The sequence below is a fragment of the Zeus faber genome, assembly GCF_960531495.2.
Source record: "Zeus faber genome assembly, chromosome: 1".
In the NCBI taxonomy this organism is placed as follows: Eukaryota; Metazoa; Chordata; class Actinopteri; order Zeiformes; family Zeidae; genus Zeus; species Zeus faber.
Window position 1 is genome coordinate 53063740 of NC_137193.1, and position 15331 is coordinate 53079070.

Sequence of the window (15331 nt, forward strand, 5' to 3'; positions counted from 1 at the left end):
CCACAGAAGCAGTTAGCAGGTTTGCAACTCTCTCTCATCTTTATAAAAAAAACACCTGCTTTTAAAATGGCTGCTAGATAGTTTCCAAATCTGGATGTCATGTGGTATGACCTCAAAATGATGAGAAATATTGATTTACTTTCACAAATTCATAATTTGATCATAAATGTCATTGTGACCCATCGCGAGAAAACAGCTGGTTTTGTTTAGGTGTCCAATGCTATGCCTGTACATTTTGATTGAATTTGAAAATATCATGTGGCGCGACCAAATGTCCCGTGGTGCGACACTGTACACTGTAGTTTGACACAATGCTACATTTGTTTCAGCTATCAGAGAAGAAAGCATCAGGGAACGATTCCTCGCGCAAAGTCAAGTGAGCTGTCAGACAGAGAGAGGAAGAAGCGGAGAGGGAAATGGAAGGCTGCATCCAGTGAATACAGAGATAGGAAAAAAGATGGAAAATGGTGCGTTAGACCTCACACCGCCATCAATGGAGAACACTCCACCAATTGACGTAGCTGTTGCTCCAGAGCCTTCAGAAAATGATGATCCACTTGTGGTAGACCCAGTACCAATGAATGAGGGTTTTAGTCCACTGGTGGCTTCCACACCAGAGAGGGTTGAGAGGCTTGATAGAAGGAGTAATTCAGAAGAAAAACGCTGCAAAAGACTGCAGAAGGAGAAGGGTATTCTGCAAAAGCAGGTTGTATGTATGAGGAAAAAGCTGGTAGAGATGAGAAAAATGAAAGATAAATCTCAAAAGAGGGAAAGCAGATTGATGGCAAGACCAAGTCAAGGCCCAAAAGAAAAAAAATCAAGCAAAGGGGAATCAAGAAACTGTTAGCAGAGAGAAAGCAAGCAGTTGTCAAGTTTTTGGTCAGAGATGAAAACAGTTTTCTTTTAGCAGGCAAAAAAAGACGTCATCACCAAAAATAAACAAAAAATGCAAAGAAGAGTTCTGGCCAAGCCCCTCAATGAACTCCAGACTCAGTATCAGACAGAGGTGGAATGTTCCAAATTGTCTATATGACATGGAGAAACAATTTGTTCGATATTGGCCATTTAACATCCCAGAGCCAAAGTCCCGGGACAGAGACGTGTGTATGTGTCGCACATGAAAACATGAGGTTGCTGATTCAGAAACTTGCCATAAAAGGGCTTCTGAATTGTCAGAAGCCCTGTCATCTCAGAATTGTTGAGCATGATTGTGTGTGACCTTAAGAAGAAGGTTTGTATGGATCGTATGTATCCAGAATGTTGCTTTGATGAGGTTGAATTGCCAGAGTTAGAGTGTGCTGAAGTCTCTTGGGAGCAATGGGAGCGGGTCAGATCTAGTAATGGTGAGAAGACCTTTGCCAATGTTGTAAAGCGCACACACACAGGAACAATACAACAACTCAAAGAGCTCTTCCAAAGAAAGCTTGAAGAAATTGCTATCCATCAGTGCATCTGGATTCATCAAGCAGAGCAGTTTCGTTACGTAAAAGATACACTCACCGACTCTGAAGCTGTTCTACATGTCGACTTCTCTGAGCACTATGCCTGCAAGTTGCATAGAAATATACAGTCATTCCATTTCGGAGGTAGTCGAAAGCAGGCAACCATCCATACAGCTGTTCTCTACACTGTAGGTGGACTTAAGTCGTATGCAACGGTCTCAGACTGCCTTCGTCATGATGAGAGAGCAGTGTGGGGACACATGGAGCCCATCTTGAAAGAGCTGCGAGCAACCAACCCCCAGATAACAACATTACACCTCATCAGCGCTGGACCACTTACTCAATACAGGAACAAAGGGAACTTTTATCTGTTGAGTACTGTGCCATTCCTGTTTGGTTTTGCACACACAACATGGAAGTTCTCAGAGAAGTATTACGGAAAGGGTGCCCCGGATGGCGTTGGTGCTGCTGTGAAGAGGGAGGCAGACCAATACGTTCTACGTGGAGGTGAGCTGCAGACCCCGCAGGACTTGTATGATATGTTGGCAAAAAAGTCTGGAACGAGTATACATTACTGCTGGGTAAGTGAAGATGCCATAGCAAAATATGACGACATGTTCCCGGAGGACATGAGAGCTGTGAAGGGCACTTTAAAGATCCACCAGATCTTGTCTTCCCAAGCAGCACAAATCAGGCACAGGGAGATGTCGTGCTTTTGCAAACATGCCGAAATGAAAACATGCTCATGTTACCGGCCTGTACAAGTTGACCTGAGGAACACCACATCCAACGCGGAGGAGCCCTCAACCTCTGAGGAGGCATCAACCTCTGAGTCGCAGAGGGGGGAAAGTGATCAGGAGTATGTGGCAAATTTGTGATTGTAACATACGATCAACTTCCATATGTAGGCCAGGTTCTTGAGGTTGTGGGAGAAGATATCAGGGTCAATGCCATGCGTCAGTCAGGGAATAAGAACTTATTCATGTGGCCACAAGCTCCAGATGCCATATTCTACTATAAGGAAGATGTCGAAGCAGTCATCTCAGAACCTGAGCCAGCAACTTCTCGCTGTTCTAAATTGAGAAGCCAAGACTGGAACAAATTTGAAAGTTCCTGGGGTTAAGGAAAAACCTAAACCACATCATTCATATCAGAATGAAGATGATGGTATGAACAGTTTGATGTCTTCAAATTTGATGTGTCTGAATTCATCTTGCTCCTTACTGATTTGTGAAATGTTTACAAAAATATACATGAATGTGCAGTTCACGTAAACACAGTGATTTTAAAAGAATGACAGACATGTGAGAGTACATTTGTTAGCAAAAATTAAATTAAATGAAAAGTGTTGAAGAGATGTTTGTCTTCAATATTCAAATGAATAAAATCTGTTTTAAATATATTCCATGCAAATTATTGCTTCCTGTTCTATTGATTTTTAAGAGATTTAAGCTGGTTCCATCATTTGGTGCGCGACCATTAATAGCAATAACTGTAGCGAAATGAAAAAGTGATGCCTTCTTTCTGTGGCAGAAACTTAATCACTGATGGGGTAAGCTGAAATTAGTGGCATTTTGTTTACATTTGCATCATTTTTATGCAATTTACAGGAAAAATAAGCACGCAAACTACATGCAAAACGGTGACCGTGACTTTATAGGAATGAGGATTATATCAGTATGTATGACAATTCAGTCAAAGTCCCAACAGTCAAAAATGATTGTGTCACTTTCGATCTCGGGCCATTTATTTGACCAGCATATTGAAAGGCTGCTTTCAAGCATCTTAGAAATATTGCCAAAATTAAACCAATTCTATCAACGGCAATCTATCAAACACATAGTACTGTAATGTTGTACATTTTTTCATAAAGTGATCAACTTTTTGACGTTTTTTTTGGGGTGGCCAATGGGTCAGGGGCCTTCCAGATGGGGTCCCCTAGGCTATGCCACAGTTAGCCTATGCATTAAAGTGACCATGCTACACATGTAGCACACATTTATATGTAGGCTCATGTTGGTTGTACCATTATCTTCTACACTGGTTTACCTATGAATGTTTGTTGGATTACACCATCATGTCTTTTATCTGCATGACAACTTGTTGTATGGAGTCTAGGTTATGTGCATGCGTCCTCTGCTGCAGATTTACGGTATGAATGCACCTTCTCCAGCACCCTGGTTACGAAACTGCTGCTACTATTACGACTAGAACTGTGTTTGCCACCTGTCCAAAAAATGTGCTGGACACCTGCCTGCGCCTATATCCTGGCAATTACTACTATCGCAGGAACTGTGTTGGCAGAGACCGCACCATATGTTTATGAGATATTCCTTATCGACTGACCTCAAGGATCTTTAATGATGATTGTGCTCTCTCTGTTTATTCTAGACTCACTATGGAAAATCTGACTTTGCTGCCAGTTATTTTTTTTACTATCCATATTGTCACATATCTATATGGCAGCTTCGCAACATTACTCCCTGAGATATCCAGGAGTGGATATTGCTCTTAAATGTAAATATGTAGATATTTTCTCTTAAAATATGCCTATTAATATCTAAATTTCAAATTTGGCAGAGCTAAGAAATAAAGATTTTCACAATATCGCTTTTAAATTTGTGACTATTAACTTGACTGAACATTTTCGATTTTTACATAAAAAAATGTCCTCGATATCGTCACGCACGACGAGAGACGTTTGTATGTATGAGTACATTTCCATTTCCAATCTCTAATACTTCACTGCGCATATGAATAGTCTGTTTGAAAATGAAAACCGCGGTGGGAATGTTGACATTTCACATGTATGCCCCAATGGAATCATTGAATGCGACTGGTCAAGTCGTTTACGTAACGACCGCAAACCGCTTCCAACAGGGATCCTTGACTGAGCTTTCGCCGCGTTTCGCCATCCTTGGAACGCGCGCTATCTGCTCCAGTCGCCGCCTTGTTGACTTTGCCGCAACTAATCGACGAGTCAGCACCTCCGCGCCGTCTATAAAAACCCCGCCGCCCGCCGCCCGCCGCCTCCTCGGTGCCCCCGCGCGGAGAACGACAGTCCGAACAACCCGCCGAACCCGCCGAGAAACCGCCCGTCCAGCCATGAGCGCCGCACCGCCCATCTTCGCGCAGGGGGAGGACTGCAAGGCCGGCTGGCACGACGCGAGCGCCGGCTACGACGCGGCGGACACGCACCTGGAGATCCTGGGCAAGCCCGTGATGGAGCGCTGGGAGACCCCGTACATGCACTCCCTGGCGGCCGTAGCGTCGTCGAAAGGTACCCGCCATGACGCGACCCGTCCCACCCCACCCCCCCCAAAAAAAACCCCAAAAACAAAACAAAACCCGGCGACGTGCGTCCCCATTGCATCCCCCGTTACGCCCTCGTCAGCCGCACGTTGATCGCGACTCGTTCGCGTTAAGTCGTCGAATGAGCGGTTCCTTGAACTTTGGCGCGGGCCGAGGACCAACGAGTCATTTTGAACGAGTCGTTCTCGAAACGGAGTTGCAATTTGAATCGATACAATCAGAAACTTTGAAAAGAAAGCGCACGCACGATTCCGACACTCTTAACTGTCTGTGTGTCTTATGCTTTTATGTGATTATTATTATTATAATTATTATTTATTAATAATAATAATCGAGCTATACTTGGGGAAAAGAGGCAATCACATTGCAACAATCAAAGCAACGCAAACAAGCAAAATGCATCTACAAAGACACAATATCAAAATAATGAAAAAAGCTAAATGTATTTTTTTTTACTTTATTTTAGGCTAAGATTATCTTTGTTTTATTTATTTTTTTCTTGTGAAAGACTTTGCTGAGGTTCTATAGGCGCTATGCAGATAAAGCTCGACCTGAAAACGTAATAAAAAAATAAAAAAATTAAAAAAAAAAATCAGCTGCAAACGAATTTGCACGCCCTGCCCCTCTGTCGGCCTGAAATGTGCATAATGCTAAATCCGACGAAGAAGAAAAAAAAAAAAACTTTGACCCTTGAACCTGAAAACCCCCTATGCATTCAGATGTCACTCAAATACGCCGACTCGAAATGAGCGACACACCTCAAGTGAGTCGATCTGCCCACGACCACAACTTCTTATCGGAACACGTGCGCGTCCCGCAGAGCGCTGCAAGCAGCTGCTCGGCTCATGGCGAGCTGCCAGAACGGCCCCGGCCCCTATGGGGACATGCGGGATGTCCCAGTTAGGCAACAGCTGTTGGGAAATTGGCGAGTGGAGCTGTTTGAAATGATTGCAATGGTCAATGCACGGGACAATTTCAATAAATACCATGCGCTGGCACAATAGATCCAAATCCACATCATGCCAACCTTACAAATGTGTTGCAGGTTGGGAACAGTTCCTCCTCCTCCTATTGCTACTACTACTACTACTGCTATTACTATTACTACTACTACTATTACTGCTGCTATTACTACTACTCTGCTGCTATTACTACTACTACTACTACTAATACTACGGCTATTGCTACTACTGCAATTACAATTACTACTACTACTACTTATTATAATAATAATAATAATAATAGATTTGAGTTATAAGAACCTTCCAAGGAACCCATGGACACAACATAAAAAGTTAACAGCATTTGTGTTAGCCACATCTATTTATAAGCTTCTCTGTAAGTCTACTCGATCAACCCTGATGACCTTTTTTTATCCATCACCTGCTACAGCCAACTGGCTCTCCTCACATTCCAGGGATTTTTAGGGACTCTGGTTTGCAAGCAAGATGCCCCCAAGCTCGCTTCTCTCCCCTTCTTGAAACTATAAGCCGCAAAAATAACAATTAGAACCCACCAGGATAGGAGCATAATACAGATTCTCCTTTATCAAGCTCAAGAGAAGGCGTCTGACACCCCACGGCAGTGGAAGCTGCATTCTGATTAAAGAGTGGATTGTTAACTGGGGGACGGAACACATCACAGATGTCCTCCCTGGAGTCAAGCTAACGGGTCTGGTGACAGTGAATGGTTGGTTAGACGGTTCCTTGGATTGAAAAGACAATCCCCAGCAGAGGTTGTAAAGAAAACTCTGAAGACAACACCTCCAGTGACCCCCTCTGGCCACACTCCGATCTCTTTCACCATCTACACAACAGGAGTTAAACCACACTTTTAGACTGTACCTGCAAGAGGACAAGACTGTCTTGGTTGTGCGCTTTCTCCCACTGACATGTTTCTTTGTGTCGCGTTTCGTAGGCGGTCGGGTTCTGGAAATTGGATTTGGCATGGCCATCGCTGCCACCAAAGTGGAGTCATTCCCCATTGAGGAGCACTGGATCATTGAGTGCAACGACGGAGTGTTCGCCAGGCTCCAGGAGTGGGCCAAATCTCAGCCACATAAGGTGAGGAGGCTCTTCTATCCCAACGGTGTGCGCTGGGATTTGAAAACGCCAACTGAACCGTAAACAAAACTGTTCTTCCTGCAGATTGTGCCTTTGAAGGGTCTATGGGAGGAGGTGGTGCCCACCCTGCCGGACAACCACTTTGATGGTGAGACGTGAGAGATTTCTGCTGACCGGACAGCCAGTCCTTTTATTTTTGGGAGGGCTAAAGGAGACGTCCAATCTCATCGGTAGAAGCATTGAACATAGAGGAAAAAGTAAATTACACAAATCAATTAAAAGTGTGCTGAATAGTAGCTCCGTCATCGGCCAAAGGCATGTCAGAGAAACTAGAGCGGCAACCTAGTGCATTGACGTTAACATAAAAGCATTGGTTTTATTTTATTTTTCAAGGCTGTGTTGTATATTATAAAAACGGGAAAAAAATACATTGGAAAAAGTGGAAAAGATGAGTCTTTTTATTTGATTAAATGGCTTCTTCTTGTCAGCGCTTTGTAGCTGCTGATATTGTGTATTTCCTCCACCAGGTATCCTGTACGACACGTACCCTCTGTCAGAGGACACCTGGCACACTCACCAGTTCGACTTCATCAAGGTAACAGCTCTGCTTCAGTGTTACACAGCCTACCTCAGGGAGCTGTTAGTGTCAATTGGAAACCCGGGGCGTTTTAATAGAGATTGCTAAAAGACACTTACGTCACGTGAGAACAAATGTTAGTGGTGAGCTGGAGTTGCTTATAACGACTAAGCTGCCACGTTAAGCTGAAAATGTCCGGCCTGGAAAATGAATGCAAAAATAATTCTCCTTGGGGAGCGTCGTTGGCCCATCTTTACAGCCCGCTGGGTACCATTGATATTGGCAAACGTGACGTAAGACGCCACGCTGGGATGGACTCAGCACAGACAGACTGTCCCTCAGGCCGCCGCGTTAGGACAGACTTCCAGGGTTGATTGGTCCGTGTCCATGTCCATGTCTCTGCAGGGCCACGCCCACAGGCTGCTCAAATCTGGCGGTATCCTCACATACTGCAACCTGACCTCTTGGGGAGAACTGCTCAAAGCCAAATACGACAACATTGAGAAGATGTTTGAGGTACAGCCGCTCTTGAACCCACATTTCGATAACACTACTTGTGATCCGTCCTTGTATAATAATAATAATAATAATAATAATAATAATAATAAAGAACCGTGCATATAGGAGCCTGATATTGCATACAAATGTGGCTTGTTTGCTTAGGCTCGTTTTATTGATCTTTCAGGAGACCCAGCAGCCTCAACTGGTCCAGGCCGGTTTCAAGAAGGAGAAGATAAGCACCACAACCATGGACATTGTACCTCCAAGTGAATGCAAATACTATTCCTTCCAAAAGATGATCACGCCTACTATTGTTAAAGAGTAAAGTCCTAATGTCCTAAATATACCTCTAGAACTGACTGCTTTGGCTCAGGTTGTTCTTTAAGTGTGCACTTCTTGACCCCCTAACCCCATAAATCCATAAACATCTCTACTCAATGTATAACCACTTGTACTTATTAAGGGGTCCAAACATGGAAGCTCACAGGAATACATAAGGGCAGCATTTAACATTAGCCATGTTGCAGGAAGTAAAAACATTATGCCCTTGACAATGGTTAACCACATTTTACCATGTTACAAAGTCAATGCAGATTTTCACACTAAATGTCATTAAATAACTGAGTAATAACTTTTAACATTTCCTACGCAATTAAAGGTTTTAAAACAAAATATGTAATGTAAAAAATGTCCCAAATGTCCGAGGGCAAACCACATAATACAATTAAAACAGTGCAGCCATTATGGTGTGTAGCAGAAGTGTACAACACTGAGAAATAAATTTCCAATTTAATTTAAGTTGGTCTTTGAAAAACTTTGACATGTGAGAGTGCATAGATGTTCAGTCTTTCAGCTTCAGAATATTTTGGTGAGACACCCTTGCTGTTTTCACATATTGGTGGTCGACATTATGAACCCTATGCCCTTTTTTGTAATGGGAGGCTTCAGATGTCACATGATATAAAACACAAGTCTACAATTAGCGATGCATACAAACTAAGTCGTCTATCACATGGTGCATTTCCAGATACAAGTAAGTCGACGTGTTGTTTTGCCTGACAATTTAAAAAAAATCCAAATAAAAACATGTGAACGGCAACTAGAAGCTAGTATGGATTGGCTATAAAATTTGTAATGACAAGGTTAACGTGGGAGACTGGCTTTTATCTCCTGGTGGGGACTTTGTAGTTATACATTGCTTCGTCCTTGCTGTTTTATCTAGCATGCAGGAAGGCACTTGGGAAATGGGGTCGATTTGAAGGTTATAGTATTGGGATCGGACTTGAACCAACTGCCAAAGGCTCTGGGGGTTTCGACCAATTACTGAGCCTGCAGGGTCGACCATGTGTAGCTCACCGTCGCCCTCTAACGGCCTACAGTCAAGTCACAACTTGGCAAAGAAACTGACACTGAATATAGGCATCAACATGATCAATAACACATTGCTATCCTATAATGAGTGCATGCATGAGGGAAAGATTTGAAAAAAAAACATTGTAAATGGCCATGGAATTGAATGACAATAATTGCCAGTACCCATGGAGCAAGAAAATAAATAAAAATGCAAATATAACCAGGGTAAATGACAAGCCTGACTTTATTAAAGTTAATTAGCGATTTTCTACATGGAGGAGGAGCTGGAGCTCCAGGAGACAGTGCCAACCAGCTCAGCAGACCACCCAGAAAGACAAAATGTACACACAGCCACACAGACCAGCACTTTCACTTCCGATACCAGATACGCATCTTCTTCTCACGCTTGATTTTCTTCTGTAACTGTAGGGTCCCGTAGAGGAGGGCCTCTGCCGTGGGGGGGCAGCCTGAATATTGAGGTGGAGACATAAACGGCAGCTATTAAACATTTAAGGGGTTATGAATATAAATCTATTACAGTACAATACATTTAAAATGTCCAAAAACAGAATGGAACCCGCTACCTTGGCAGTCTTATCAGTTACTAAATGGTAAATATGTTTGGAACCACTAACCCAGGGAGCATTAGGGACAAATTCACTACAAATCAATAAAACAGCAGCTAGAACCCAAACCCTGAGGCTGCCTGCTCAGCGACAACGAATCACCTCAAAGTTCAAAATCACAGCGATTCGCTGAATTATAAAATGATGGCAATTCAGAATTTACCCCATTTGTTGATGGCTTTGTGTTGCCACCCTGGCCACAAACAAAACACTTTCGTCTTTAAACAGTCACACAACCACATGGTTTAATTTCAAGAATAGATTTCTGGATTTTAGGATTTCCAGGAGTAAAACTTAGTGACGTGGGGGCATACCTGGGACGTAGATGTCCACTGGTACAATCCGGTCGCAGCCTCTGACAACAGCATAGGAGTAGTGGTAGTAGCCACCTCCGTTGGCGCAGCTGCACCAGATAAAATACATGCAAGAATTTATATCTAAGAGGGTTTGACCTGGAGAATAGACAAGTTATATGTAAATCAAATCCTATGATGACAAATCTACGCATTACAATTCATACATTATGCTTAGCATCTCTAAAAATTTATATTTTGAACATTACAGTAGGTACAATGTGCTTGTAAAGACATGTCAAAATTATCTGTTGACAAAATCAGATTGATGTAAAAAACTATATTCATTAACCAAAACAATCAAACCTTTAAGTTATTCTCAAATGGCTCAAAATGGTTACTCAAATCTCAACAGTAGTATTTATTAAAATAAATAAATAAATAAATAACAATAAATACATTTAAATATTTTATACATTTTACATAAGTTTTAAAAGGTGCAGTCTGTAGAATTTAGGGAACGGACGGAAAATATGTGATATTTTTCACGGCCACCGTCTCTTCCACAGGGGCCACCATGTTGCACCGCCATGAGGAGCGGTATTCAGTTGGTTGCGATCTGAAACCTCACTGCTCGATGCCACTAAATTCTACACACCGCAACTTTAATTCCATGATAATCACTTTTGAGATGCTTTTTAAACGGTGGGGTTATCTCAAATTGATTGAGCCTCTTTCAATTTATGTATAACATAGAATAAAGGAGGAGTTATGAATAGAGGAGTCCTAAGGTAAGGGGGAGGTCAATTACCTTCCCATGGAAATTACGTATCTTGGCTCTGGCATCTGGTCGTACACCTACAAAGAAAACAATTCCACCACGTTACCAAACTGATTATTTGGAACTAATCATTTTCAAATGAGTGTGCCTCCTCAAGTCGACATGATAAGTAAGCAATTTTCATTCACCAGACTACGATTAATAACTCTTGAAATACTCTGGCTACTTCCACGTTGATTCAAAACAAATGTCTTGCTTACATAGCTCATAAAAAGAGGAAAATAATTATTTTTGTCCAACTCAAAAAGTATGTGACAAAGACCCTGTCAAGTTATATACACAACATAGTAATGACACAAATATGTCCCAACATAAAGCTGCCAAAGACCCCAAATTCCAGCTGCCCCTCTCCTCTTACCTTTCGAAGAGCTGGGGCCATTTTGTTGGTCAGGGTTCCCGCCACTATCATGACGTCGGACTGCCTGGGGCTGGCCCGGAACACCACCCCGAACCTGTCCATGTCATAGCGGGGAGCGGCCATGTGCATCATCTCCACAGCGCAGCAGGCCAGGCCGAAGGTCATGGGCCACAGGGAGCTCTGAAGGGGAGACTCACGTTACACTTATTGTAGTGCCACACTGGAGGCTGAGGTAATGATCAGACCTGTACAGCAATTGATACTTACACAAAATATTGATCGAGAATAATTCACTTCATTGTTAAGCGAATGTTGGCACCGCTATACACACTGAGTGTGTTTTATCTCAATAAGGTCCACTAAGACTTTCTTAACATGTGTTTATTTCTCTGGTATTAGTACTGGCTCCAGTATTAGAATCCTAAAAAGTATTCATTGTCCTAAGACGTAACACAAGGCGAAAGCCGTAACATCAGCTTTATGCAACAGTGCTGTGTTCAATTTTTTTCCCCAATAAGGTTGGGAGGCGGATGATGTTGTCAGGTGGTCTGATGATACTTATGATCATATAGAGCCGGACAATATGGCCGGAATATGTTATCACGATCGGTTGTTTTTATATTGAACGATGTCAATAATTATCACAATATATATAATAATAATAATAATAATAATAATAATACTGAATTTACAGTTTTAATTGTATTCTCATGGCTTTACCTTAAACACTGCATAAAATAAAATAAAATAAAAATATGTAAACTAAAAAGAGAAATAAATAAAATATCAATATATCACGGCTGTACAGTATTTTGGAAGCGGACCGAGGGACTCTTTCTGACCACATCAGACCAGACATCACGGAAACTGGCTGATTCTTTTTTTTATTTTCTCCCCTATTGCAGGAGCTGTGCCGGGCTGGGGTTGGGAGGAGGGCGAGGTCAAGTTCAATTCGTTTTTTCAGGAAGACCCGCCGCATCAGCTCTGGCGGCCTCATCCCCGCCGCCTGGCCGGAGAGAACCGTGGGCCGGGGAGAGAGCGAAGGAAGCATCGGCTTTCCTGCTGTACGATGACCTGTTGGTGTCACGTGGAGGTTTCGTTGCTCTGTAGTATTGGCTGTTCATGTTGTGTCTTTGTAGGTAGGAAAACTGACTGTTTCGAACTGGATCGAAAATAAATCTCTTAAATTTATCATCGTTATCGTGGAAGATTTTATCGTGAAAATGATCTAGATGGTTTTATCGCCCAGCCCTATGATCATAGTTGATTTGACATATCAGCTGAGTTTTCTATTTAATAGTTACATTCCACTGCCACCTGAATTTAAATTTGCTTCAACTTTGGTGACAGTGCTGCGCCATATTACATAGACAATGAAACTCCAAATTGTGATTCAATGCAGCTTTCCTTGCTTGCAAACTTGTATTGTAGGGCTTTATTGCACTGTCACCATTTGAATTGAGAATGATGTCATTGGATAAAATAGGGTTGCTTAAAAATCCTAGGTGAAAAGAAGTAACCAATTCAAAAATATGGCATATCTGCTTTCGAAAACAAGCAGAAATTTGAATTGAGGATACAATCAAAGTGTTGGCAAGATGCAACCAAAACACATTATGCATATATACAGTTAACAGAAAACTGACACAGTTCTCATTTTCTTTATATCTCTATTTATACATTCCAGCCAGATAAGACTTCTCCATCTACTCACCCTGCGAGCCCAGTTGACCAAATCATCCAGCTTGGTGATAACATACTCGCCCTTACTGCTGGCAACACCTGCCGGCTTGGCTGCAGCCACTGCTGTACTCTTCCCTCTCATTGGGACAACACTGCATAAATGGAAAGAGCAGAGCATCACCATGGGTAGACTTATGATTACGGTCATAGATTCAGATTACCAGGACATGGGACTCTGGGCTGAACTTACCATTTATTTGCATTTGTCTCATCTTTAGTACTGTGGTGTAGATTCCTTTGATGGACAGCAAAAAATGAAATGGGCCTAAGAAGCAGTTAAAAAAAAAACAAAAAAACAAGTCAGAAATGGGGCAAGGACACAATGACATTGTAATGTGTGAAAGCATAAGGGCACATTTATGCAACTGCAGCTGTAAACCTGGCAGCAGGATTGCACTGCAACAGGATTACAATGTTCTTACCTTGTTGACAAACAGCCAAACGCGACGAGGCGAGGGGCTGTGACAGAGAAGGAAATGATAACTGAGAAATGAGAAATACATCTCAAGCCTTTTCGCATAACAAAAGCAATAGAACTATAAATTAAGTCATATAATAGCACGACCAAATTGATTATTTTGGGGAACGACCTGCTTGCCAAAAAAAATACATAAAACTGAAATAAATCCCATAAGAAGGAGAGATGTATTTGGATTTATCTGTATGGATTAAGGCCCTTTTTCATAAATCAAGTTGATTTCCAGTTGAAAAACGTACTTCATTGTATAGAAAAGATACAATACAGTACTTTCTTTTCCCATAAATACAGATGATGCAGTCCACTGGGGAGTTACTGGCTCTCCCACTTTTTCAAGATGTTTTCCACTTGTAAATGTTCCAGTACAATAGCTCTTTCAATATACCAAGCTTATTGTTTTCACCGCAAAACTAAAGTGATGTAACAGCTGAAAACAAACATATTGTCTGCAGCGCATAGCTTAGGTGGTATAATAGACATGCAGACTAAGATCTGACCAAAAAAATGAAGATTTTGCAATAAATCTACAATGTAACGAGAAAATATCAGTATGGGGAAAGTGTCGGCCACACTGACACCCTGAGATGATAAACAAGTTCAACATCCTTATTAAACAGCTCCGTGGTGCGCAACGTGTTCGGTAACAATGTTTACATGACAGCTACCAGCAGGCAGCTAACCCGCTAGGGTGCTAACCTGCTAGCACTCCGGCACAGATACAGCAAGGTCAGTGTGCGCACTAACTAAAGGTTAACAACTGGTCACTGATAAAACGGAATTACTGCCAAGTCCAGTCATACATAAAACGCTGTAAGGCACGGCGAGGCGAAACGCTTGGAGAACGCGGTCCTGTTCTAACAAAACGCTCGGCTTTTTTAATTAGAGGCAACCACCTACCAACCAACGCCGCCATCTTTGGCGATACAGTGACGCCACGCTCTGACGTAAGTGCTCTGACGCGGGGGCCGGCTCCGGTGAGCGGTGCCCGTCGGCCTTTAGGGGGCGCTGTGCACTACACGTATCCCCCGTTATTATGGGAGCGTTTCTTTTAGCCCCGCAGCTCCACCCGTGAGCTATACTGAGACTATGTACTTAAAATGTCATCCTCAGTCCTTCAAAAATACATATTATCTTTAACCAAGTGCAGCTGCCTGGGTGGAAAGTGACAAAGTAACGAGGTGCGAGTACTTCGTTGCTCTGTTCAAGTATCTGTACCTAGTTAAAGTGGGGATGAAACTGACAGACACCTGTCTACAGCTTCTGTGTATTATTAAGACGGACCACGATAAAAAAAAACATTTTAAAAAGCAATGTCAAAGTAAGCCATCATTTAAAAAAAAAAAGGTGGTTTTTTTTATTCGGTTTTCTAAAGACTTCTTACTTTTACTCGACTCAATTTCTAACACAGCCACATTATTTTATTTTATTTTTATCTGGAATTATATTTCTATATATCAAAAATTATATTACCACATTATAATAAAAAAATAATCTGGATTTATTTCGATTTATTAAACTGCTGATTCACGACTGCTCATCGATGACTCAATAGATGATTCTATTACTAAGGATATGTGAAGTATTAAATAGGTATGGATTGTTTATAATTGCAATTGTTCATTGTCGTTTTGCATCAAATAGATCAAATACACAGCCATGTTCCAAAAGCGAACATAACGAAATTCAAGAAATCCTCCTTTGTCCCAGGATCTTTCATGTCGTATTTTATAAATTAATTATGTGT

The 15331-nt window shown here is 41.9% G+C and overlaps 2 protein-coding genes across 3 annotated transcripts; one reads left to right on the forward strand and one right to left on the reverse strand.

Annotated features, from left to right (window-relative positions):
• The first annotated feature begins 4456 nt into the window (after positions 1-4456).
• Positions 4457-9351, forward strand: gamt (guanidinoacetate N-methyltransferase). Its single transcript, XM_079999819.1, has 6 exons — positions 4457-4722; positions 6672-6817; positions 6902-6965; positions 7345-7412; positions 7800-7910; positions 8080-9351. The coding sequence occupies exons 1-6, from the start codon at positions 4548-4550 to the stop codon at positions 8218-8220; spliced, it is 705 nt and encodes a 234-aa protein (XP_079855945.1). The 5' UTR covers positions 4457-4547; the 3' UTR covers positions 8221-9351.
• A 123-nt stretch (positions 9352-9474) lies between these two features.
• Positions 9475-14548, reverse strand: ndufs7 (NADH:ubiquinone oxidoreductase core subunit S7). 2 transcript variants are annotated; one of them, XM_079999885.1, is made up of 8 exons: positions 14485-14548; positions 13532-13568; positions 13300-13374; positions 13081-13201; positions 11367-11546; positions 10979-11025; positions 10189-10277; positions 9475-9715 (listed from the first exon to the last, which is right to left on the reverse strand). In XM_079999885.1, the coding sequence occupies exons 1-8, from the start codon at positions 14498-14500 to the stop codon at positions 9618-9620; spliced, it is 663 nt and encodes a 220-aa protein (XP_079856011.1). In that variant the 5' UTR covers positions 14501-14548; the 3' UTR covers positions 9475-9617. The 2 variants fall into 2 exon arrangements, with proteins under 2 accessions (XP_079856011.1, XP_079856010.1); XM_079999884.1 differs by having other exon boundaries at positions 13532-13592; positions 14485-14502.
• Between the last annotated feature and the right edge of the window lie 783 nt (positions 14549-15331).